The sequence below is a fragment of the Malaya genurostris genome, chromosome 2 (genome assembly GCF_030247185.1).
Source record: "Malaya genurostris strain Urasoe2022 chromosome 2, Malgen_1.1, whole genome shotgun sequence".
NCBI classification, from domain to species: Eukaryota; Metazoa; Arthropoda; class Insecta; order Diptera; family Culicidae; genus Malaya; species Malaya genurostris.
In genome coordinates this window covers 345,212,571-345,240,522 of record NC_080571.1, presented here as the reverse complement: position 1 = coordinate 345,240,522, position 27,952 = coordinate 345,212,571, and the positions used below count along the sequence as shown (strand labels likewise).

General features: G+C 37.5%; 1 protein-coding gene across 7 annotated transcripts in view; it reads left to right on the top strand.

Moving 5' to 3' along the window:
• The window catches only part of LOC131431951 (P protein), a 276,436-nt gene that overhangs the window by 127,467 nt on the left and 121,017 nt on the right, over positions 1 to 27,952 (top strand). For 3 of the 7 annotated variants that reach the window (XM_058597932.1, XM_058597931.1, XM_058597935.1), the window contains one exon: positions 6,323 to 6,473. The exons of 1 other annotated variant lie outside the window; for it this stretch is intronic. In XM_058597932.1, coding sequence (XP_058453915.1) covers positions 6,323 to 6,473 — 151 coding nt within the window. Of the gene's footprint in view, positions 1 to 5,759; positions 6,474 to 27,952 lie in introns of all 7 variants that reach the window. 3 more of the 7 variants (XM_058597938.1, XM_058597937.1, XM_058597936.1) reach the window with 3 other exon arrangements.

Sequence of the window (27,952 nt, the reverse complement as noted above, 5' to 3'; positions counted from 1 at the left end):
CGTGCGCGCATTTAGCAACGGGAATTCTTCAGTTGATCCACTCGCGGACACCGTAAAATCAACCTTCCTCGAATGGTCCTCATAGCGTTTGACATTTCCAGTCCAGGTAACAATCAAGGGTTCAAGATGCCCTTTTAGCTTTAACTGATCAGCTACATCTTCTTCTACCAGGGTGACCGAGGATCCTTCGTCCAAAAACGCCAAGACATCTAGTTTGACGCTATCCCCGTGGATGGTAATCGGCAGCATGCGGAATATTACCGAACGGTTTAGGCGAGTATGAGTATTACATTCAGCTTCCAGCATCGGTACTGGTTCGATAGAGCGGTGGAGCAGTGGATGATGATTCCCTTGACAGGCGCCTACATTGCATCGTAGCTTGAAATTGCATCTACTCCTTCCATGATTGTTCAAACAAAGTGTACACAAATTAAACTGTTCTGCTACCGTCCAGCGCTCCGGGACTTTCAATCGCTTGAAGTCTTCGCAGAATCGTATTTTGTGATCGGCATTTTTGCAAAACCAACAAAATAGACTAGTTTTCTTATACGAGTACGGGTCCTTTCCTTCCGTCATTGAGGTATGCATATGCATGAATTCTCTCTTCGGGCGCATTTTATTAAAACGGGATACTTCATTCGATTCGCCTGGCGATAATTCCGATATCTCAGAGACATCAGAGACTATACCGTTCATGAAATTTGTGAAAATTCGAAGGGGTGTGCCATCCTTATTTCGTCTGAAACGGACCCAATCTAGCTTATAGCTTGGAGGAAGCTTGTCTACTATTTCCTGCACCAGCATGGGATTATTGAGATGATCGGACATCTTCGCCGCCTCAAGATGGTCACATAGCTGTTTTACGGTTATTCCAAAATGAACAAATGTATTTAGTAGATCCACTCTCGGTGCCTGTGCTTTGCGAACTTTCATAAGCAGACTTTTCAATAACTTTTCGGGCTTTCCAAATAAGTCCCGCAGATCGTTAATGACGTCTGGTACGGATTCGGGTAAAAGAAGCCGACTTTTCACTGCCTCTAGTGCATCTCCCTGTAAACTATCCTGCAGGCGTTTCAGGTTTTTTAAATTAGTAAAACCACAGGCCTTGGTGGTATACTCCAGACTGCTGATAAACATAGGCCAAACTTCCGGTTCTCCTCTAAATGTAGGTAAATGTTTGGATATAGCTTGGCGTGCAGCTAGTTGCTCTTTCGTAATACTAGGGCCTGCCTGTCCAGCCCTTTTATGAATCTTCAATAATTTCGCGAATCTTTCAAGTTCTTCCTTGCTAAATACGTCATTCTCTGGTATGTCCAGAGGCCATTTAGTTTTCTGCCCCAGCCCGTTTTGCTCGTTTTCTTCCATCAACCTTTCGTCGTCCTTATCCTCTTCGTCGGACTGACTCGTGTTTGCATCATTTTCCTCTATTAATTTAATGATTTCCGATAACGTACTCTGCTTTCTAATTTCCCAATCTTTTTTTCCGAAAATTTTCCTTTCGTATCATTAATTTCATCTTTACCTTCCCTTTCCTGAGACTCATTTTGATCACTCAACCAGAGCTGAACTTTCTTCTTGCTGGATAGCTCTTTGTCGTTATTCTTATCCGAGACACCCCCCACGGCTCCCTCGCCAGCAGAAAGTTTCCTTACAGTTTTCATGCGTATCTGAAACTGTTCATGCAAATTTTGTCGCCTTTTTTGAAACGCGGCCTCATCCGCCAGGCGTTTTTCAAACATTTCTTGCTCATGTTCCAATAAACGATCTTGGATCTCTCGATCCAGTTTTCTCTTCTTTTCCTGAATCTGCTTTTCGTGTAACAGCTCCTTTTCTTTAAGCATACGCTCCAATTCCAAACCCTTTTCCCGTAACAGGTATTCCTCATCCTGTACCTTTTCTTTCATTAAGTGTTCTTCTTCCAACTGTCGCAGTGACGCATTCAATGCTGACACTGTACTTCTTACGGATCCGCCGTCGCTTTTGGAAACTCCCTTTTTTATAGATTTTTTAGTTTGCTTTGGCAAGCGCAATTGATTTGAGCATTTAGCACAATGCCATGAACAATTTTCAATTTCATCGGTAACACCAGCGCAGCGAAAATGAGTCCACAACGAGCAGGTATCACATTGTACCATATTATCTGCTCCGTCCGGGTCTTGGCAGAGCATGCAATGATTATCAGCGGATGAATCTTCCATCTCTAAAGGGTATTCCAATTGAACAATTAATCTTTGATTTATGTTCGGAACGTGAAAGAACACTCTTTGGATCAGGTGATAGCAGATCAAAGCTGCAAAAATATTATTATTTAAACGTTCAAATTCAATTTATCTGTTTGCTTACATTAATTGGTGTCCTATCTTGCAACCTCCTAAAGATTGGAATTCAGTTCTATTTTACAGTATTCGATAGCAATATAATTCTTCAACAAATGCGACTTATCAACTTTACTTCTTCTCGATCTACTTTTTCTTCGCCTTTTCCGTTGTTATTTGACTGATTGTCTTCCACGTATCGAGTGTTGCCAGATGAAGTGTTATCGGTTGGTGACGTTGAACGGCCCAGCGGAGTTGTACGTAACAGTCACTGTTGATGGTTTTTCCCTTTTCAAGGTAGTCGATGAAAATTATACCATGCGAATCCCAAAATACAGACGCCATAACCTTACCGGCCGATTGTTGAGTCTTTCCACGCTTTGGGTTCGGTTCATCGCGTGCAGTCCACTCAGCTGACTGTCGATTGGACTCCGGAGTGAAGTGATGGAGCCATGTTTCGTCCATTGTTATATATCGACGAAAAAAATCGGTTTTATTTCGATATAACAGCTCCAAACACTGCTCAGAATCATCAATTCGTTGTTGTTTTTGATCGATTGTGAGCTCACGCGGCACTCATTTTGCACAAAGCTTTCTCATATCCAAATATTCGTGAATAATATGTCCAACACGTTCCTTTGATATCTTCAGGGTGTCAGATATCTCGATCAACTTCACTTTACGGTCATTGAAAATCATTTTGTGGATTTTTTTCACGTTTTCATCGGTAACAGCCTCTTTTGGACGTCCACTGCGTTCATCGTCTTCGGTGCTCATATGTCCAGTACGAAATTTTGCAAACCACTTACGAATTGTTGCTTCGCCCGGTGCAGAGTCTGGATAACACTCATCAAGCCATTTTTTGGTATCGGCGGCACTTTTTTTCATCAAAAAGTAGTGTTTCATCAACACACGAAATTCCTTTTTTCCATTTTTTTCACAATAACAAAAGTAGCTTCACTCAAAATGCAATATCTCACCATCTAATAATCAGACAGCTGTCAAATTTATACACGTATCTTTTGAAGGTTGGTACTAACTGAAAATGGTATGGATTTAATTCTAGTGGCGCCCTCTCATAGAAACGATACGAACTTTTCAGCCGATCTGTTAGATACCTAGAATGCGAAAAGAGAAAAATATAAATGCTAGAGCAAAAAATCTGATGTTTTGAGGAACACCCTAAGTTGCTCTTTAAAAATAGCTGTAACACTAAAACCGTTGCAGATACTACTATGGTGTCCTCAGCAAAGCTGCTCGATATAAGTTTATCTACAATTTTGTCGAAGAATGCAGTCCTCTATCTCAATACATCCGGAAAATAAGTTTTGGATCACCTTCATAATAAGAGCCACCCTAATATCATGTACATCGACATATGGCTTATCTTCACTGATCATTTGTTTTGAAGACATCATAGCTCTAAAGTGTAAGGTTAAGCCACAAATGTTTTTGTCCCCCTAAATTGTCGATCCGGACCACTGTGCAATGCAATTTAACTCGGAAATTTTAAAATTTCCGATCTTTTACCTATTTTTTGAGATTCTACGGCAAACCTAAAACAAAATCAGAATTCTAGTAGTTATGAATTGCGTTTGGGTTGTGCATAAAAATTGTTTAGATCGTTTGTCCAAAACAAAAATATAACTATTTTTAGAGTTTTAGGTTATTTACTAAAATTTTTAAAATTTTCGGTGAAATTCAAGTTTCAGTTTTTTTGTAAATTTTGTTCATAATAAATTTCCAACTGAAATGATAAATAAATATATGTCATAAAATTTAAAAGTTTAGATTTCATGTTGTTTGGCAAAATTTTCCCAATAATAGAAATTCTCTGTATTTGTACCAAATTTCTTGAGATTCTTTGAACGGATATATAATTTTGATCATCAATACATTGTTTCTGGTAATGATTCCAATATTTTGAATCAAAAAAATGTACATGTCATCGCTTATTTTTTTGAGTTATACACAAACATGTCAAAAAAAAAAAATTCATATATATTCTCGTTTCTTTTAGTGCATTTTATTTCTGCAAGTACTACCTTTCCAATGATGAACAAATTTTGAAGATCGGTTGACTAACAAATTTGCGTCAATAATAATATACTTAAAATAATCTACCCACTTCACAAAATTCGAGGGTGCAAAATTTATCAAAATTGGTCAAGTAACAACTGAGCTATGGTAGCTCAAAGTTACCGTTCCAACTTTTTTTGAGGCTTGGTATTAGGAGTGTTAACGAATATGCAGTTTGTTCGCGTTCCAAGACTGTCAAATCTGTCAAAAGCAATTGATCGAATGACGCTATTTTATTCAAATATTCAGTGTTAACCAAGCATATTACTGACCGTGAATGTTTGGAACCGTGGACCTGGCATCATTTTTTGACTCTTTCAAATCAAAGCAGGCACTGAATTTTCGATAGCTGAAAATCAATTCATGTCCGTTGCTTCGCGAAAGTGGTCTAAAAAACTTTAATGTTAACTTAAAGCGAGCTCTAAACTTTAGAAGCTGTTCTACAAATTGCTGTAGTGAATTGAACAGAGCATATAACGCAAATTTTACCCTTTCCATTTCAATTCATAACTGACTTCAAAAGGAGCTGACCCAAGAAATATTTTCAATGAATTTATCTCCATGGGAAAAATCCATGAATATGATAAGAAATTCAGTGCCTTTACATTGAGAGTTGACAGTCCGCTAAAATATGCGAAAGAAAAGAGTTTACCCTTCCAAGTTATTTTTTTTTTCTAAACCCACCTTTTTACCCACCGCTACACTCCCACTGCGGACGGACGCGCGCTCTGGCACTGGGGATGCAGATTAAATGGTACAAAGAATTGGAAACTCTGTCAATTCTCGACGGCATCCAGTCCCGAGTGGAGTGAGCGTACCACGACAACAATCCCCGTCGCAGCGAAATACTCGGACGCATTCGGACGGCAGAGTTTTTCTTCTCAGAAGCTCAGAAGCAGATCGTCGCGCGTTCTGTTTCTTTCTTTTATTCATTCATTCATTCACTATTTCCATTGTTGTTAAGTCCGCGCGCGCTATCGATCGGTCCTGCGGACAGACGGGCAACCGGTCGGTTGGTCGGTCGATCGGTCAGCCAGTCGGTTTCGAGTGGCAGTAGTAAACACAGTAAATTGAGTATTTTTTTCAATGATTTGCTTGCTACCGTTGCTGCTGCTGCTGCTGCAGGTTGGGTGCCGTTCGAAGACTGAATAACTTCACCGGGAATTGGCAGCAATAAGAATCGTTGCGTGATCATTTCGCGAACGTGCTTTGGCAACGGTAGATCTTTGAGTTTGATTTCGGGCTGCCGGCACGACACGCGTTGCTACGGATACACTTCCACGTGTCGAGGTACGTCGCAGCCTACTGGGGGAGGAGAGCAACAGAAGTAGAGACCTGCCAGTGCATAAAGCAAATCTTTGTTAGGTGAATCTTGGAGCGATTGGTCTTGGTGATTACTCGAATATAATATCTTCTAGTTTATTCATGATTTGTGGTTAGTGCACTTAGTGAAATTGAAGTAGTTGCCACCGAAACCGTGTAGTGTCGAACGTAGAGTGCTAGTTTGGATTAACTTTTTGTCGTAGTTGTCGCACAGATCACCGGTTCCCGCTATTTTGCGCTTCACCGTTCACAGAAAAAAAATCTTTTAGTGAATGTCATAAAATGGAAATCATACACAAATCTGTATCCGTGACAATAGTAAATCTTGAATGATACGAAAAAAAATGTAGTACACAGTGTCATCGTTTGCAACAGAAAAAAAATAACAAATACTTTTTTGTATATCCTGAAAACCTCGGAACGCCTGTAACTTCATCGCCGTTTTCGTGAATGTGTTCTCGATTTCGTGTTCAAACAAACCGACAATCCGTACGAAATACCAACCGTCTCCACCGACGACGCCGACGCCGACGTCGACCGTGACCGCAACAACAAAAAAAAAACCTACCGAACCGACCAAAACGGAAATCGGACTCTTCTACCAGAGGCGATTCGAAAATTCCTGCCCAACAACCGCAGTAAGATCGGAACCCACTGCGGCAGCTCGCTGGAGATGAAAGTGAAGGCGACCGGAAAGCGAATTTTGCGACGCAGGAAAAGCAGCAAGAAAAGTCTGGACCGATTCCCCACACCAAAGTGAGTTCCAATTATATCGCATTGTTGTTACTGTAGTGTTAGCCTTTGCACCCATCGTCAATTCATCTCTGTGGAAGTTCCACAGTCGGGTTTTTCTCTTCTTCGTCTTCTGTCCACGAGCATTGAGAAACAATAGTTTATGATCTGGACACTCACATGTAACTAATTAAAAGCTTTTATGCAACTTTTGTGATGATTTTCAGTATATACAATTAGCACAATTTTTCGTACGAAACGCACGGCCAACTCCAAAGTAATTACTACGACTACGAAAAAAAACGTGAAGGTTGATGTTTGCAGTTTTGAAACAAACCTGTCACTCATATTTTGTTTATTTGTTTATTCGATAGGTGGCAGTAATCGTATCAAGTGATGGAAAAACTTTGTTTCCATTCATACAAATCAGATCAACATCAAGTTCTACTGACATGACACACTTGAAGGAAGGTGAATAATTTCGCACACAATCTGTATAGAATAGGGTTCGTTATTAGTTCTGTTACTAATTTGACCCCCCTCTACTTCAATCTATCGACCAAACAGCAAACACAGTTGAAGTTCAAAGGGTGAATAGCAGGAAATTAGGCACTTCCAAGGAAGGTCTTCCTGCATTCGCGTGTTTCACTAACTATAGGAAGGCCGAGAACCCTTGACAGAGGAATTTCCTGTGTTGCTTTGAATGTTCGTGAAAGTTCGAGGCTCAATTTAGAGCATAACTTTATGATTCTTTTCGACTTTTCATGAAATAGCTAGCAAATTTGTGGACTTCACATACTGTGAATTAGATAACACTTGGCACACGTCATCGTTTTGCATAGTTGGAGAGACTTTTCAGAAGGGTGGATGCACTTTCTTCAAATCTGAGTGACTCGCAACCGTTACTTGTACCAGGAAAAGCGGAATATCGTATGTGAATCATAAGTCTGCTTTTTGAAGTCACGAAAATTGGAATTCCATTAAAAAGCCTTATGAAATTCATACGAAATTTTTAGGATCATTGGGCGAAAATTTCTATGACAAACATAACATCTCTCATATACTGTGGAGTTCATAAATAATTCCTATGAAAATAATAATAGTGTTAGATGAGATGTATATTGCAGAGTCATAAACATTATAAAAGAGGTATATTTTTCATATTAATCTATTGAAATTGTGATTTTGGTGATTTTTGATGCATCATAAGATTTACCTTATGATTTTCACTACTCATTTTGCCTCAGTGTAGTGTAAATATTGCCAGCTGGTACCTCGGCGAATGACTAAACTTCACATAAGCAAGCGAAATTGTATTTCTATCGAAAAAACAGAAAGCACTGTTTGCTTTTCCATTGAACAAATCGCAGTAGGCGTGCGCATCAGGTACGAAAAATTTCCGCTGCTGTCAATTTTAGGCTTCGCGAAAAGATTCAATCCTTTGTTAGGAGTTTTGTTTAGTGTTTAGAAATGGACGATTTTCTGATTTTGGTGTCCTTAAGTAACCGTCCAAAATCAGCTGCTGTGCCAGAACTTGTCATGTGATTCTGGCATGCCTGAGTTTAGTGCCATACTTCATAATTCGTCTAGAGAGATCGTGACGTTCCCCGAAACAATTCCACTGGAAAGTTACAGTGGACAGTGAAGCGGGACAGCAATGTTTTAACATTGAAGTGATTCTTCCGTTTCCACACACGTTGATTTAGGGAACGATGATTTGTGTTTGCAAGATTCATTCGCAGGGAACGAAAATAACGTATATATATTTATAAATTTTCACCTGTTTGCTGTTCGATTCCCAATATCTTCAATGCTTAAGAATAGCTACGCTGGTTCATCATATTAGCAGTACGATAATTGCTACTTTTGGCTCCGAAATTATCCGAATTTCAACATATGATGAAATTGAAATGAATCATGATAATGAAAATGGAAAATTACTGAGCAGCAACAGCTGTTGGAACACTTCTTCGTCCCACAAATGATTCATTTTTGGTTTTGCGTACGATTTTTAAAACTATCAAAGCTCTAGAGTTCGCTTGAACATGTTTCATTGAAAAGATTTTCTCTGGTATCTTTTTGGCAACACTGTTTTTGACAGCTCATGTGGGAATCGTGTCTTGTGTCAATGTCAAACCTGTTCAGTTTGGTCTATAATTTAATCATTCATGGGCGCTGGGTAAAGTTGAAGGAAAATCCTTTTTTTTACGTTAACAAGCAAAATTGTCGCATCTGGAGTGAGGACTAGCCAGAAACATTGAAAGAGATACCAATACATCCCAAAAAATAGTCACTGTTTGGTGTGGATTATGTGCCGGTGGCATTATTCGTGATATACCGGCCGGTTGGCCGGTGTCAAAATTGGACCTTGCGCATGGCTGGCCAACAATTGCATGAAATCATCTTCAAACATTGAATTATATTGATCGTCCTATCGGTTCCAATAAAGATTTCATCAATTTTTTGTGAAATTGATTTTGATGTGGAACACATCTTTATTTACTATATAGGGGTGCAAATTAGAAACTCAAGGAAAAATACACGTAGAAATGTGGTCAGGTTTTAAACACTTGCAGCTCAGTATATTTTGTATCAATTATTATTATTATTTCACTATTTGATTAAAAATATTTCTAAGATTCGATTTGAATGTATCAAGCCACGTATTTTCAATTATAAATGATTGAAATTTTGATTAGTAGCGAGCAGTGTCCTATTTTGTCTGCTAAAAATCTCCGGCATATCGGATTTCCCTGCCATAGACGACGGTTTTGAAGGAGTAAGCGATATATCAAAAGGAAAGTATCGCTCTGATTTGTCAATCGATGCAAAAGCGAAGCTGTTGGAAGCACGCAAATCTATAAATAGAAGCAAAATTATAGCCAACGTTTCAGTCCCACGTGTAGCATGCTAGAGGTAGGTTGTTGTTAGACAGCAAGACAAAAAGTGCCATAAAACGGTTTGAAGTTCGGATGAAATTCCATGTTATGTCGTTTCGCCCGAGAAATTGACAACTACACCAGGGAAAATTTTGAGATCCTAAGATTATTTTCTATAAGATGAACTCGATTGATAATGAGAAAAGGTTTATCGCTCTAACTGAAATCGTAGAATGGTAGAGAAGCTTAACAATCCTAATACCAAGCCTAAAAAAGTTACGCGAAGCACCAAGCCTCAAAAAAAGTTGGAACGGTAACTTTGAGCTATCATAGCTCAGTTGTTACTTGACCAATTTCGATAAATTTTTCACCCTCGAATTTTGTGAAGTTTGTAGATTATTTTAAGTATATCATTATTGACGATCTTTTAGGAAAAACTAATGAAAATCTGATTTTTCCCGTTCCAAGTTTTTTTTCAAGCTCTGCCCTACCGAGTCATAACTTTGTTGTTAGTCAACCGATCTTCAAAATTTGTTCACCATTGTAAAGGTAATACTTCCAGAAATAAAATGCACTGAAAAAACGAAAAATAGGGTTATCTACCCAAAGTTATAATGAAAACTGTAGATAGATGACTTCAGAAAGGGTGAGACTTTTTACAATGATCGTAAATATATCGAAATTCAAAGCGATGACCTATACATTTTTACACATCTTTCGATTGCTAATGATACCAGCTACAATTTTCGCTCAACTACCATTCCTGCATGATCAAATGAAAACATTAAAAAATCGATGAATTTATAAATATTTTATATTTTTTTTATATTATATTTATGTTTTTTGGGACGAAAGTGACTTTTTGGTAGTATACCATTCTACCGTTGATTTCGAGTAGTGGCAAGAAGCAAGATCTGGCCAGAAGACAACAGAATCCTTGTGGCTTCGAATCATGGGTAGAAGTCGTTTTTGTAAACATTCCTTGATGAATATTTCGCTGTTCATTGAAGCAGTGGTGATGAAGGGTTTCGAAATCTTACCGCAGCTACAAATTGCTTGCCAGACCATAGCTTTCTTACCAAATTTTTCGACTTCAATCGATGTCTCGGACTGGTTTAACACTTGCCCTTCTCGCACCGTATAATATTGTGGTCGCGGCAAGGATTTGTAATCGAGTTTCACGTAGGTTTCGTCGTCCATGATTATGCAGTTCAAATTTACAGCAAGAATCGTATTGTACAGCTTTTGAAGCCTCAGACTGATCGATGCTTCTTGTTTCGGACTACGTTTTGGTTGATTCTGCTTCTTATAGGTTCGAAGATTCAAACGTACTTTAGCACGAAGTACATTTGACTTCGAAGTGCCCACTTTTTGGCCAACTGAGGGTTAGCAGGACCAGGTTTATCCTCAAAGGTATTATCCTCACCAAACTTCCTGATTGCATTTCGCACGGCTTTTTCACTTACTCCTTCCCTTTTTGCTATCTTTCTCAGAGACAGTCCGCGTTCTCTGCACCATTTGTACACAATTTTTCGACGTTGTCCTGCTGAAAGTCCACGCTTTTCGAAATAAACTAATGAAAACGAATAAACAACTACACAAGTGGTTAGAGAAGAGTGTATACAACAGCCATAAAAATTGACAGATTCTAAACCGCAGCGGTTTTTGGTTGCGTCCATACTTTCTGGGACAGTCTTTACAATGAAGGATCAATTTTTAGTTTGAATAAAGTATCGTTTTTTATCATAATTTGAAAGAAAAAGTTGTGGATAGCTTATTTTAGATACACTTCCTATCATTAAATTTGAAAAAAAGTGCAATTTTTAATTCTTTATTTATGTTGAAATGGTAACTTGACTCAAACCTAACTTTTGTGTTCTATTGTGACTGATGTACGCGCTGGATCAAATTAAATATTCGTTACTGAGAACTTGTTTGGCAACCCTCGGTAAGTCGCACAAGTTAATCTTTTCATGTTACATAGCAGTTCTAATGCATGTTGTTATATATTCAACTTGTTCGATGAATTTGTTTCATATAAGTTACTGTCATTAAAGTGCTACTTGGGATTGCACACCGTCATTTAGAGCGACGATGCTCACTGTTGACCAAAAACGAGAACGTGTTGATGATTCTAAGCAGTGTTTGGCCATGTTTAAATGTAACAAACCGGAATTTTTTGCGTCGATATGTGACAATGGATGAAACATGGATTTATTACTTCACTCCGGAATCAAAACGATCGTCATCTGAGTGGACAGTAACTGGTGAAGCTCACCCGAAGGGCCCGAAATCACAACAATTGGCTGGGAAGGTTATGGCTTCGGTATTTTGGGATGTGCGTTGTGTAATATTTATCGACTATCTTGAGAAAGGAAATACCATTAACAGTGAATATTAAATAGTGTTATTGGACCGTTTGAGGCCTGGAATTGCAAAGAAACGACGGCATACGACAAAGAAAAAAAATTCGTTTCATCAAGACAACGCACCGTGTCACAAGTCAATCAAAACAATGGCAGTATGAATTGAACTTTGAATTTCTCCTACATCCACCGCATTTGCCAGATTTGGCTCCTAGTCACTACTGGCTATATGCAGACCTGAAAAAAATGCTCGCCGGTAAGAAATTTCGCACGAATAAAGAGGTTATCGCGGAAACTGGACCCTTTTCGAGGCAAAAGATAAATCGTTCTACAAAAGTGGGATTGAAGTGATTGCATTGCTCTTGATGGAGATAACTTTGATGAATAAAATTCTTTTGGAACCAAACAAATCATGTTCTCTTTGTTAGGCCCGGATTTTTTTTAGCCCATGTGTTAAGATGAGCAGATGGTGCTTTGATTGGCTAGAATCGTTTACATTTGAGAGGTAAATGAAGCACAAACCATCGTTTAAAACAGGCTGCAACGCGTCAACTTAGAAAAAATAATCGAATTATAATTTTTATCCTCATCCGCAAACCCTCCTTTTCTAGTGTACGCACATGACCCTCTTTTGGCCCCAGGCAATTTTTAACACTTTGCCCGACATGTGAAATTGCGTCACTCGGGGGAATTCATCAGTCTTTTGCTGTTTATGTCTTTTACCGGCAAGGCAATTAATGACGCAAGTGTCTCGTTAAATCATTCAGTGAGTTCGATCTGATTTGCATACGTTGTTCGAAAGCATCAGGTGTTCACATCGTCAAACACCGTTATGTCAGTTACAGTCAAGAAAAGTAGAATTCATTACCATCCAGAGCTGTGATCAGGAATCGATCCCAATTGAGCCGATCGCGATAGTAAAACTGGAACAATTCATAATAATATACTGAATAAGATTTAAATCGAATTAAACATTTGCTTAGAAATTTTATACAACATTTTTCTAATTTTTTGGCAAACTGAACAAACTCAGTTTAACAATCAAAGTACAACAATGGTTGCATACTACTTACGAACCAGTTTGTAGACTTAATCTACCCACCACGAATGATCACCGTCGTAGAAGATCTCGTACCGATTTATGAATAAATGAATTATCCATTACTGGTCACTGGACGGGGCCGTACATGGAAACAGTTACTACTCGACCGATCGAGATAGAAAATATGATTTCAATATCTAATTTATGCACCTTTGCAAAGCATCACTATTAACTCAGTTCCCGACTAGTTCCCCACTTGGCGAAACCTGTTCTTTTGATGTCACAACTAGCGGGTTGCCATAGTTGCATTCTCTACCTTCATCGATGACGACGGGTTTTGTGGGCGCGTTGCTATTGGTTACTCGTCGCGTGTTTATTTACATTCCCACTTGATGCTTCTCTTCCGGGATTGAGCGGGGCAAGGTCGTTAATTGAATTTGAATTAGGCCCGCAAGGGACATGGGTTTCTTTTTTTATTACGTTTCGTCTTCCACTGTGCAGTACACAGCAGTTTAACTAGCGCAACTTAACATAGTCGTTCAACTTTATATTTATATTTATATTATTCTATATTTACAATTTTTCGTATTAGCAATCATTTGAACTTTACTAGATTTTTTCTGTGCACCCACGGAAAGAACAGGAAACAACATAAATGCCTTCAATTTAGCATTATTTACTTAAACTGGAAGGTCACCTGCACTCGTATGTCTTTCTTCGAACACGATAGCATCTCTGGACCGCATCGCTAGAACTCACTGTCTCTCAGTTTGCCTGTTTGTTTGTCTGTCTTGATTGGAATTATCCAAAAGTCGGGTGAAAATTGAACGAATGACGCAAATGAAAGATAATGATGCAGCATCAGCAGCGACGCAATAACGGAATGTGTGGAATAAGCAGACAGCAGACAGCAGCAACAGAAACGTAAAACAATGTCTCTCAAATATGATTATAGTTACAGATTGATCTATCGACAGCCAGTGAATCCCGCACTCAAGTCCTCAAGTACCAAGTGGCAAACGAAAAAAAAACCCAAACCTGCAAAAATTACCCTGCTCCGTGATTCCCAAATAGGTTGCAGCTCCGCCCATACCAGTAACCTGATGATGGGAAATCCAAACGTTGAACATGCGCAATCAATTAAACGATAATCGTAAATCAAACCAAAGGCATCTATCATTTTCAAGAAAGATTACCTCAACTATGAGAGCCATTGATGCGAACTTGAGATAAAATTATAAGTGTTCCTGTGAACACGTACGCGGTTCAACGTGAACCACTAGGTCATGTGTTCAATGCTCTCGGTAGCCGGCTACCGGAAAAGTCCGTTGAGTAGTTTTAATTTTGTATTCAATGATTTTTTTTCCTGTTTTTCTAATACTACAGAACTCGAAAACTATTGGGACACATCGGAAATTTTGAATGCGATTTTAAACACTAGCAATGTCATGCAAAAGAGATTTTCAATTAACATTTTGGACGAAACTAATTCAATGTGTAATGTAACGGTAGTAATTTCACAATCGTTGCGAAAATGAGTCGAAATAACAGCAACGGCGTAAAAAAAAATCCTCGAAAACTCGGATCTCTCTCATCAAATTACACAATCTATGGTATCTCGTGTTTTCAATCGGCACATCAAACTTTTAACTGTTGATCGGAAGGAAAAAAGTGTATGTACATAAGTAATGTAAAAACTGCATAGGAGTTGAATTTTCGTGCAAGACGCAAAAAAACACGTACATAATTCAAAAGGCACCGAATCGCAATGAATGGCAGCATATGGTGGGAAAATCTCGTCCCGTGCACGCTCTACACCCAGATGTTAGCAAAACCTCATGGTGTTATTATGAATGACGAGACGTACGTGAAAGCAGACTTTCGGCAGCTCTCGAGAGACTGCTGTTTCGACAGCCCATCAGAAGTTTGGTATCTCAGAAGACGGTAAGAAAGGAGAAGAGGTCGAAGTTTGTCAAAAACAATATATGACTTGGCAAGCAATTTGATCATGCGAAAACAGCATTTCGTCAGCTAACTGATGATTCTTGTGTTCTTATTTCTCGGTACACCTTTAATACCTCTTGTTTCCTGGAAACGTGATACCAATTAAGAAGAATTTCCAAATTACCATAGAAAATAATTAGCAATTTATGTAAATAGTCAAATACTTTGAATACGACGAGGCTTTATAAAATGTATCAAAAACTAGCTGACCCGTCGAACTTCGTCTCTCCCAAAAATTATTTTTTCGAATTTATGTTTCCGGACAAAAGAATTGTCAAACGACTAAGTAGTTAACGTTTATCTCCATTATTTTTCTGACAAATACACAGATTGTCATCCCATCATTTGAGTCAATAAAGAATGTCTCTCTAATGGCTTCGACATAATGGATGTAAGGTGTCACGCTTTCTCTTCCAGATGTGATTCGATAATGGATAAAAAAGCTCACTAACCAGAATTTTGTATTGATAAACTTTACACATACATACAAAGCATACAAAGCATTCTGAACAGTCCGTTTTAGGGAATTACTCATACTTGGATGTTCACCCGATGCAACAGAATAAACTTTGAAGCAGTTCCTTGTACAGTTTTTAAGCAGCGAGAAAGGCCTTGTCCTGTATATTCAAGTTGCCAAAAAGTGCCACGCGTACTTTAGGGCTCTAATAAAGTGGATATTGTTCAGGTATTGATCTTACCAATTTGAACATTCTTCTCAGAGTATTAAGTATAAAATGGCAGTATAAATCCATTATGATAATAATATTGAACATTGATATCTAATTGCCACTTATTGTGTGTGCCAAATTATTAGAAAGCAAAATGCAAGAAAAATCTATTAGTTTGACATTAGCGCTTCTACAGAACAATCTTTTCATTGATTCATTTAAAAATTTTCTGATTTGTTAAACTCGCGCTCACAATGACCAATATTATTTATCTAACTCCATTACACACAATCAATCAACTGGTAAACGATATCAGGACTTTTTCTCCTGTCTACAGCGGTTTTCTAGAACAGTCATATGCATTCCGTTATTGAGTCATTTGGCAAGCAATAATTTTGATATGCAATTAAGGTGACCATGGAAGCGAGCCACAAATGGCAACCAAGAAACCACCTACCCTCCCACTCCACCTTCCACTATTTTGCCCTGCTCTTGATGTAAACAAACCATGAAACACATTTTTTCTACGCGTAGGGGTAAATATGTTGCGTAGAATTGCTACTGCAATTTGATGACATAATCACTCATCGTATTGATATATGTTTACGATAAACTATCAACTCTGAAGAATGATTTGTGCAAAACTTTTTCGGACCTTCATTAGAAGATTTCTTCTTAGAATGTTATTAATTTTCACTCACCTCAAGATTTCAACTGCTGTTCATAGCTCTATGACATAGGTAAGCTTTATGAAACATTTTTGAGTTGTTCTTCACCGGTAAACTTATCCTCTGATCTTAACATTTCATTATAAAACCTTTGAATAACTCACAGTTCTGGTTTTGGAAATATTCCAAAAATCCACGATAAAAAGTTTGCCGACCTGCTTTAGTATTGGTAATACCACCCTTTTACATTGGCAGTGATGCCATACATAATTAGAGAAAAAAAACCTTGCCTGCACTAAAAATGGCATTATTTTCAATTAGTCGCACATTGATATAGTTAAAATTACGGATCAAAACTACTTTTGTATGTCACCATCTAAAATATCAATTTTTTTTTATAAAAACTATAACATTTTACCCTATTTCCATTTCAAACATTGCTTCTCCTCCAAGTTATCCGCAACCCTGTTGTCTTATTTGCCGTCACTATGGTATGCAAAAAATAAACAAACAGTTCAAGTATTGCAATCTTTTCAAAATGTCTGGTCCATCTAAAAAGAGGAAAGCAGCGCTTATTTGCGAAAATCAATAGAAAAATAGATGGGATACGTTGATAGAGTGTGTTTTGGGTAGTGAGTATGTGCGGAACTCATCAGTTCAAACAGTGGAAGAACTGCCAGAAGTGCCGGTTCAAAACAATACCACGGAATTTAGAAACTGTACTGGATCCAATAATTTGGTATCAATAGGTAAAGTTCTAAAATATTTTCGTCAATATATGAAATTATATCATCAAATTTGCATGATAAATCTTTTCAGAGCAAATTGCCGATTTGTCATCAAGCCCTCTCATAAAGTGCCACTTGACTGTTCTCTGGTTGCTTTCCTATCCGAAAACGATGATGTTGTCGACGAAATGGAAAATGTAGAATTTGTTGGTTTGTATTTTTTGAATATGGGAGCTTCATATTCAAAAATTAAAATTAATATAAAAAGCCATTGCAACAGAGTTTGTTCTGATTGCGTGTTACTATACTTAATCCATCAATGTAACAGCTTCCTTTTTACTTTGTAATGCAAGCAAAATTCCAAGAACCAAGCGAGAGCAAACAGTAAACTATCTTCTTTGGCAGAATGAACATGAAGATGAGATAAGTCCACTCTGTTCTGTTAGGTGATTTGAATAGTTTCAATGTTTACATTTTGTTCTTGCACCTGTATTCCTTTCAGCACACAAATATTATTATTTCATTCCTCTCTACTCACAAATACTATTACTATATGAAAAAGTATTGTTTCACCAATACTTCTACATTTATTTTCCTTGGCTTCTGTCCACGGTCACCTTAAGCACGTGGCTCAAAATCTCCACACAAAACTATTCGTTGCGCGCCAAAGATTTTTTCTACGATCTAGTATTCTTTTCTTCGAAGACCAAACACTTATGCAACTCGTTGCGCGCCAAACATGAATCGTAGATCTAGCAATCATTGACGACTTTTTCAAAGGAAAATTCCATTCTCCATACATAACAGCTTCATGAATTTTTCCCACTTTTCCGGTAAATTTTCCTAATTTTTTTGATGTACGAACCCGGTGAGGGTAAGTGATGCGATTACAAAGAATGATCTCTGCATTTTTATATAGGGTAACGGCTCCCTATTCCATATGAGCTCCTATTTCCATCTCATCCCGTCACCTCAGTACTTTGAACATGAATAATATTTTACAACCTTCCTGAACCAAACTGTGAAATGTTTTAAAATGATTATAAAAGCTATTGTCACACTTTCCCACTGAAAGAAATGGATCGGTGATCGTTTTTGTTTTTTTTTTTTTCATTTAAAACAAACTCACTTTTCAATTTAGGACACATTATCGTCTCAAGATTTACAGTTCGTCATGCTTCTGAATATCTACTAATCGATTCGTCTCAAAACATGATCACTTTTTCGCACAATTACACTACCATTGAATGCTGGATGACTTCATAATTAGTAATGTTCGCTTGCTACTTGTTTAATTAACGATTTAATACTTCACAAACTACCCGACAAACAATAAAAGTCTTTAAAAATATGAGATGAAAGTTTTTCACTTAATTCACTCGATTGCGCTTTGTTTTCATCTCATTTGGTTTCGCAAAGTTGCCAAGTTATCTCATAATGTTACAAAACAAAAATTGTTTTTCTTCTTCAAAATCTCATCAAAAAGTATGTTTTTTTGGTATCCGTGACATTAGTTTAATTATATTATTGATATTAATATTTCAATAAAACTGTTTCAGCTTTGAATATTACCAGAAAGAACGTGTTAAATACTATTGAAATAACCATTGTGGCAAATCTAGTAGCACTGGTTCCATTCCACTATATGTCAACATAACGCTGTGAAGTGTGTGTGTGTGTTTCATCGGCTGTGCACAGAGATGCCAGATATTTTCATAGAAAATATGTATTACTGTGCATAAAAAGTCTATATCTGCTCTATCTGTTTTCACTAATAAAATGGTGTTAATCATAATCAATAATCTGCATAAAAGATTTCCACTTTAACATGTGATTTATCCGTTGATTAATAAACTTTTAAAGAATCACTGCAATCAAATACTAATAGATACTCAGGGAGAAAAGTCTAATTTTTTACTTCTCTCTTTTTATGAACCTGTCCAAATTTGTATTAAATTTAGGAAATGTGTATAAAATCTGTACATTGATTTAAACCAGTATGCGAACGCAAAAATCAATACAATACAGATAAATCTGTATAAATGGCATCTCTGACTCTGCGTTTTGTTCTAAGAAGGGTTAATGCCTAAATAGTAACAATTCCGTTTTTGGTTTTATTTAAAGTTCACCAAATTAACTTTGCAATAAAATTTTAAATTTAAAGCGAAAGGTAACGAAAACGACCGAAAAATTTTTAAACGTTGAAATGATTTCAAACTGGTTCTAAAAATATCGTGTGTTGTCTCATAGTTGGCATTAGGCCGTTTTAAAGAAGAATTCTGACATTTTGAACCTGAGAGTGTAATAGTGGAATATTTTGTTTTGATTGCTGTCGCCATTGCTAATTTATAGGATGAATAAAGGATCAACGATAGGATGGACAAAAATCCATTCTGATGAAATTAGGAGCAGAGTATTGAACACATCATAAGTGTTTTCAGCTGTTTCATGAATATTAGTTAAATTTTCAAGAAATGTGAATCAATTCTCAACGTGGAGCAAGGCGAATGAAGTAGTAATATGAAAAAATTATAGTGATTTTAGTGGCTAAATCGGGGGTTTGAGGCGACGTTCTTACAAATGAGATGAAATAGGGAGCTCTTACCCTATATATAGATGAGTGTGTAAATAGTATGCATCAAAGCAATCTATGAAGGTGTCTGATTTCGGATCCGTCCTCTTTTTCGTGTTCACAGCCATGTCGATATCCACTTGACCGATTAAAATGGAAATTTGCACATGTGGACATTACACTCCAACCTAGTTTTTCTCTAAATTTAATCAATTCGATAGAAAGTTTTACAATGAACAAAAAAAATTTTTCTAGTGCAATCTTTATTTTACTTTGAATTTATCTATTTAAATAAAAGCATACAGAAATACTTGCAACGCACATTGACTCAGATTGAGCACTGAAATATTGCAAATAGTATGCTGAAAAGCAAAGCAACAATAAGAGCGAAAATAAATAGATGGAAGCTCGACTGAAAGAAAGCAACATACCAAAAAGTCACGTAACCGCCTCCCAGGTCCCGGTCCCTGTCCGGGACGCTTTGTCGGAATGCGGTTGGATGGTTTTTTGGCATCGCCACTAGGCGCAGGAATCGGGATTCCGTCGGAGTTCCCGGTGATAAATTGCGGTGGTTTCCCGGTGTTTCCTACCCGCATTCTGTCGTTTACCTTTTCATCCGATCGGGGTTATGTGTTCTGTTCTGTTTTACCACAAGACTGGGTCTGACAAGCGTACATCGAACATGGTCTAAATCCTAGCCGCCTCACGACCGGTATAATCCAATATAATCCAAACATCTTCTCTGCTCATCAAACAACAAACAGTAGTCTTCTCGTTCTTCCGCTCAAGCACTGGGTAGGAGAGTATATTTACAATCACTTGCACTATGTTTGGATATATGATACCGGTAGTGAGGCGGCTAGGATTTAGACCATGTTCAATGTACGCTTGCCAGAATTCTGAAATTGAAATTGAATTTCAGCTTGACTCTAAGCTTGAAATTTGAAATCGAAACCTGGAATTGATATCAGGATCTTGATTCTAAACCTGCACTTTAGAACTAAATTTTGGAAAAAAAATCTGGACTACAATCTGAATTTTGAAACTGAATTCTAGAAACGAAACAAAGGCTCAGACCAGAGTTCAGTTCCAAAGTGCAGAACTAGAATCAAGATCCTAATCTCAATTTCAGATCTCGATTTCAAATTTTAGGCTTAGAGTCGAACTGAAATTCAGGATTCCGGTCTGACACTGTATTCTGAACCTGATTCCTAGCAGTAAACTTTTCACCTGAATTGTGGTCTGCTGCGGAATTAAAATCGGCTCAAAAAGGCTGCCAAACAAGCGGCAGCTTTCTTGGATTTTATGTGATGTGGTCAAACTTGTAACCGAAAATATCAAAACTTTCTTGGTCACCCGGCCACATCGAGAGTAATGTTGCACATTTGCGAGAGAGCATGGAGAGAAATGTATTACGCACAGCGAGCCACGTAGTTTTACGCGACCTACTGGCCTCAGCCCTTAATGGCTTTGATCTATTGAAACCCCGAGCGAATGGTAGATGGATCAGACGACAAAGGAATCAAAAAAACGCTGTTTTTGTAACTTTTTAAGAAGGAACAGCTTAGGCAAATTTATTCAAACTGTTTTTACATTATAAAGTATCATGTAGAGAATAGTTAGTTAAATTTCCGTATGATAATATTGAAAAATAAGGCGCTAACATAGCAATCGACTAAAACCTCTTTTGAGAATCACGTTGCGCGGTGAACACGACAACTCAGCGTAGAATTATCTGAAATCAAAAATGTTCTCACATTTACCTAAAGTACGAGTTTTTTTCTCCACCCTCTGTCGTTCTTAAGTTACTATTTTGATTTCGTGAAAATTTCAAAAACGTAGGGGGGACTTCGAAAAATTGATTTCAAGAATAACGAGTTTAAATTTTTTTTCTCAAAAAGTGAGCAAAAAAATATTGTTGGTAACTTACACTAAATCATTCAATTGATTTGAAATTTCGACACAATATTTTTGAAAAACTACAAGAAAATGTAAAAAAAAAAACGATTTTCCAACACTATTTAGTTCCTATCACAAACCAACAAAACTTCCGGGAGGATGTTCGATTGCCGATTGCGTGGAAAGTTACTGATTGAAGTCGCAGTAGGCGCGTGAATCGAACGCAATCTTCTCCGCTCCTGTCATACACTCAAATTAATAATAATCGCATCATAGTTACCTGGAAAGCTATCCAAACAAAACTCTTTAGAAGCTTTAAATGAGAGCGTTTCATTTAACACCGGTTTTTGAAAAATTTTCTGAAAAAGTGGCTCTAATAGTCTTATATCCCAAAAAATAATGTTTACTTTCCAACGTTTCGATCTTTGGTGTAGGTTAGGAACCTGAAAGTTTTGTTTTGTTAGCCTAATACCATTCGACTTAGTTCATCGAGATCACAAAATGTCTATGTGTATGTGACAAGTAATATCACTCGATTTTCTCATAGGTGGCAGAACCGATTTTCACTAACCTAGATTCAAATGAAAGGTCTTATGGTCCCATAGACTGCTATTGAATTTTATACGATTTCCGGCTCCGGAATTACAGGGTGAATCTGTGCAAATCTATGAGAAAAGGCGCACTCTATTTTCTCGGAAACTTATAATTCGAACTTTTACAAACTAAGATGCAAATAAAAGTTTTTGAAATTCTTTAAAAGATTTTCGAAAAGTTGATCCATATCCAACTTCCGGTTCCGAAATTACAGGGTGATTATGAAAAAAATCCTATTTTTTTGATATGGCGTGACCAATTTTAACAATCTTAGATTCAAATGAATACAAAACTCCCAAATTTCATCCGCAACTGACTTCCGGTTCCGGAATTAGAAGATGAAGTGTGTTAAAAATGTGATACCGTCACTTCAAGCGGCGAAATAAAAAAAACGTCAAATAACTTCTAATCTGGCCTCGAAGCTACTCCAATCGTTGACTAGTTTCCGGATTCCGATTCCAGAAGCACCGGAAATAGTAGTTATACCTTATAATAAAAAAAGAACCGGAATTTTCATTTTAAAACTCCCGCGCTTGTCCAATCGATAAACTTTTATTCTCTCAACATTGGCAACACTTTTATACACATTCTGTCAAATTTTGACGCATATCGTACGATTAGTTTTTGTTTGGCGTCTATACAAAGAAGTTGAAACATTTTCGTGTGGCGATTTTTATAATGGATGAAAATTTAGAACAACGTGCGTGCATCAAATTTTGTGTTGCAAATGGATTTAAGTGTTCCGAAACGTTGAAAATGTTAGAAAAGGCCTTTGGTGAATCGTGTCTTGGAAAAACACAGGCATACAAGTGGTATAAAAGCTTCAAAGGTGGTCGTACAAGCTTGGATCATGATGAGATCCCTGACCGCCCAACAACATCTGTTACTGAAGAAAACATTGAATCGGCGAAGCAAATCGTGTTGCAAAATCGTTCTCTACCGATTAGAGAGATTGCTGTGTTGTTGGGCATCTCTTATGGATCAGCCGAACACATTTTAACTGATGTTTTGGGTTTGAAACGCGTCGCTTCTCGGCTGGTGCCAAAAAAGATTAATTTCATTCAAAAACACAGCGTTGGTTATGTCGCAGTTTTTGGCCAAAAACTCAAACAATTTCATCAACCAAGCACCGTACTCTCCAGATATGGCCCCGTGTGACTTTTTCCTCTTCCCAAGACTCAAATTGCCATTGCGGGGAACGCGTTTTGAGACCATAGAGACCATAATAGAGAATTCGCTGCGTGAACTAAAGGCCATACCTTCGGCGGCCTATAAAACTTGTATGGAAAATTGGATCAAGTGTTGGCATGCATGTATTGCCGCAGGAGGAGAGTACTTTGAAGGCGATAATAAAGAAATTTATTAAAAATTGAAATTTTGCGTTTTACCTTTTTTTATATATATAAAAAATAGGTATAGAATTCGCTCAAACTTTCGAAAAATTTTCCGAGGCCCGGAGGGCCGAATGTCATATACCAATCGATTCAGCTCGACGAACTGAGCAAATGTCTGTGTGTATGTGTGTGTGTGTGTGTGTGTGTGTGTGTATGTGTGTGTGTCTGTATGTGTGTTGTCAACTAAGAGGTCGAGATCTCAGAGATGGCTGGACCGATTTTGATCAAACTAGTCGCAAATGAAAGGTCTCCCCGTCACCCAGAACGCTATTGAATGGTTTTAAGATCGGATGTTTACTTTTTGAGTTATACGAAGTTTTATGTCAAAATTTTCAGTTTTTTGACAGCATCTGTCACAATCGACCTTGAAAACAGAATATGTTTTCAGACTTAGATTCCGTACGGTAATAGCTATCCAACAAGCCATAGATTGTTAAAATCCGTCCATTTTTAATGGAGATATCGAATTTTTTGTGTAAGCGACTTTTTCCCCATATTCCAGCAGTAGAAGTTCTGAGCGCTGTATGGCAAAGAAAGGCTTGGGAGCAACGTAAAACACGATTTGTTATACTGTTACATACAATAGTTTCTAAGTACCAAAAAGACTGTGAACAGAATTATTTTTCATGACATTTTGCCTCGGACCAATTTTAGCACGGTTCGTTTTTGGCAACATAATCGTTCGAATATGACATATTGGAAAGATGGCAGTACTTCCGAATTCTGAACAATTTCATAAGTATATTGATTTAAACTGCTTACAGCAATAAATGCTGGAAGAACAAAACACCCATATACCATTTGAATCAGTTCGTCGAGATCAGCAAATGCGTATGTGACAAATAATTTCACTCAATTTTTTACCTTATTTTCGAAGATGACTCAACCGATTTCTACAAACTCAGATTCATATGAAAATTCGTATGCTCCTAAACAAGGTTCCTGAATTATGTTTGGATCCGACTTCTGGTTCCGGAACTACAGGATGATATGTGAAACGAAATTAAAATTGTGTAACTCATTCTCCTCGTAGATGGCTCAACCGATCTAAGATTCAAATGAAATCTAAGAATCATCTAAGATTTGTCGACAACCAAATAAACGTATTTCAGTTTTAGTGGTATTCAGTTTTCGATTCGGAAGGCATCCAACAATTTAACTCGTACTACGATTTCTCAAAGATGTCTACACTGATTTTTAAACATTTTGAAACAAATGAAAACTACTCAGGTGAATTTGTCTGACTTCGGTTACACCGATTTTCGAATTCCGGCTCCAGTATCGAATCGTTTCTCAAAGCTCAATCGTTTTCTCAAATAAAGCCAAATCGAATTTCAGAAAAAAAATTCAAATTAAAATAAACTTATAGTCCCACACAAAATTAATTAATTTTATTCAATGCTGACTTCCGATTCTGGAATTACAGGAGGATGAATTTTTAAAATTCAAACCGATACAGAAGATGATAATCCCGAAAAGCTTGAAAGTTGGACTCAAAACTATTGCAATTTATTCGTCATATGGCCATACGAATCGGTTTGGTTTATGCTGGTTCCTGAATACCGGCTCTGGAAGTACCTTAAATTACCGTAAATTCTAAAGTGGAACTCACTTCGACATATCATGAAAAGTTTAACCTTTTTAGATAGAGTAATGAGTGATTAAAATGTCAAATTGCAGCTTAAAACGACGGTCAATAAAATAATGTCATGAAAACCGAAGAATATTCATAAAAAAAACACATGCGGATTGATAAAAAAAGGTATCATCTCACTGATAGGTGGATTAAGCACGTTTTTTAATAAAATTCCGGTTCTTTTTTTATCATAAGGTATATATTTTAAAGTGGATCTCACTAACTTTTCTCTGCGATGGCTTGACCGATTTGCACAAACTCAAGTTAAAAAGGATGGTCTCACGTTGAATTTCTGAATTTCCGATTTCCGGTTCCGGAATAACAGAGTGATTGTTCAAATATTTATACCGTCACTAAAAGCGGCGAAGCAAAAAACGTAAAAAAAATTTCTAAACTTACCACAAAACCATTTCAATCAGTTGTCAGTAGATGGCCAAACAAATTAATTTCGGCTTTCCTGGTTCCTGGTTTTCAGTTGAAGACCAAAGATTGTAGCCGCATAGACTCAAATATTGATCTCAGTTCCTTTTCTTGAACCGACTTCGATTATATCAGAAAACAAATTTGGCCTTATCGGTTTGTCATTACGAGTCTAACCTTACTTCTAGGAAATTTTATCCTAATTCCCACTCGGATTCGAGTCCCTTCTTGTGTGGTATTTTTTCGCAAATTCTCACTTCTGCTGCTCCTTTCGTTACTTCTCTTGTGCTATGTTACCCCATTGTGTTCCGATAGAAAGTCGAACTAACTACAACACGCACGTTGCGTTTTTCAGTTTGCAATATTATATGAACATTTTCGAAGATCGCTTTGCTGAGAAATCGCCATATTAACAAATACCGCCGAAGGACGCGTACGAAGTGAGCTCACTACCGATACAAAAATGTCCTTTGAAAAACGTAATAAACGTAAGTTCGAATAAAGGTGAAGTCAAGAACCACTTAACAACAGATTTTATCCTAGACCTTAAACCCGTTCAAATTACCAACTCTGCGACACGTATGGCAAAATTTTGATGAGTCGTCGTCCTTTCGTAGAGTAGGTGCTTCGAAAATTCTTTTGTATAAAACTAGAAAAATAGAAGATCGAATGTCGCTTGAAAATATGAAATCACAAAGTTTCCAATTTATCAATTTACAGTTGCGCCATTGCCAATTAAATGAATCTCCAACGCTCTACTTTCCACAGCTCCTTAGTTCCATAGGGCGTAGTTTGAATTATTATCAGAACCAATTGAGAACAACACGACGAAAAAGGTTTATTAATGTATTTACAGATTTTTAGTATCCCGTTTAATCAAAATTCCACTTTACTAACTTGTCATCGGAATGGGTCAATAGTTTGACCAGTGAAACAGACCCTCATAAACCAGGTTACGAAATCATCAGAAGAAATTAAGACATCTGATCCGGAGCGGAATCTAAATGGACTGCCACTAGCGTGTCGTCGCCGTCGCCGCCATTGTCCCTCCATTTCCCATATCAATTCACTGATCAAGTTTACGAGCCGGTGGTGGCCGGCATCTTCTTCAATTTATATGTTAATTGAGAACATGCAATGCCATTGACTCTTCGTATGCGAATGCGCCAGCGCAAAGTGATCCCGCGATCGTTTCGCGCGCTTGTGACCGCGACCAGCAACTATTTATTGATCAGGGTGATCATTTTTTCTTGTTCTCAGTTTTGCTCTCCCGGTCACCGCATTAATTGTCTCTAGTTGATTGGATAAACAAAAATGGAAGCAAGTATTTCACAAATTGATTATCGTGGTTGGTTTTCCAATTAGCCAACGTTTGTGATAGTCTGCTATACCAAATACGGTATCCGACTATTTCTAGTGAGCTCTAGTATTCGGATGTGATGAATTTATCACTTTGTGGTGACGGGAAATGTGTGATTGACAGTGTTACAATGTAAAACAATCATTTTCTTGTATTGAACTAGTTTTTTTCCACGTTCCGTACAAGTCGAACTACTGTGCTGCACTACTAGATTAATTTGAACTGTAATGTACCGAAAAGTCGAAGACGAAACATCAAACGATTATGTATTTTTCACAAATTACGGCATTTTTTTGTGATCATGACGGCACGTGCAGAAATATAAAAGTAAAAATACGCAAGATTTATGGCTGCGAACCATTTCTCCCGGCAATCAAACAATTTCGTTCAAGTTCACGATTGCCGTGACATATTTTGTTGTTCGTCACTTTTGCACTTTGCCCGAGGGGTGCTCGGTTTGGGTTTGGAGTGCGTCTCGATGATAACCGTTCAATTGAAATTTATCTTTATCTCTCTCATCAAAACCTCGTTGGGCCTTCGCAAATGTGTCGCACCGTCCGATCTGGAAGCAGAACGGATCCTTAGATCGCCACAGGCAGAAAATAGGCCTACCTAAGTGACAACGATGGGAAATATGCAGATCCGAGGCGAGATGGCTTACGAGGCGATGAAAATTGATCCAATTGTGCCGATCAACCGGTTCGGACTGTACCTAGTTTAAATATGGCTAACTATCCATGTATACATATATGTCAGCAAATTATGCATGTCAAGATTATTAGTTGATTGTACACAGCTTCGTTACTTTTAAGATAATAATTCTCAAGGGGAGATCGGTTGTTAGAAGGAAAGTTAGCCTATTTTAAGACTATGCCATGCAATGTTTAGATCTCTGGGTGCATTCTTTGGTTCACGAGCAGTAAATATGAATGACAGATGGTATGCACTTCCATTCTCTCTATCCAAAGCGCTCACATTAAAACAGTGATAATTGCTCTGAATACCTAAAGTCTTCAGAAATCTTCTGGTCTTCAAACATTTTCTGAACTCTCCAGGAATCTTCTGAAATTCGTTCAAATCTTATGAAATGAAATCTTTTACTTTCCGGGACGATTTCAAATTTTGAAGATCTTTCCAAATCTTTTGAAATCTCCTAATGTCTGCTGAAATCTTCTAAATTTATCTGAAATCTTATGACATCTTCTGAAATTTTCGGAATCTTCTTTTGTCTTTAGAAACCTTCTAAAGACTCTAGAAATATTCTGAACTCTTC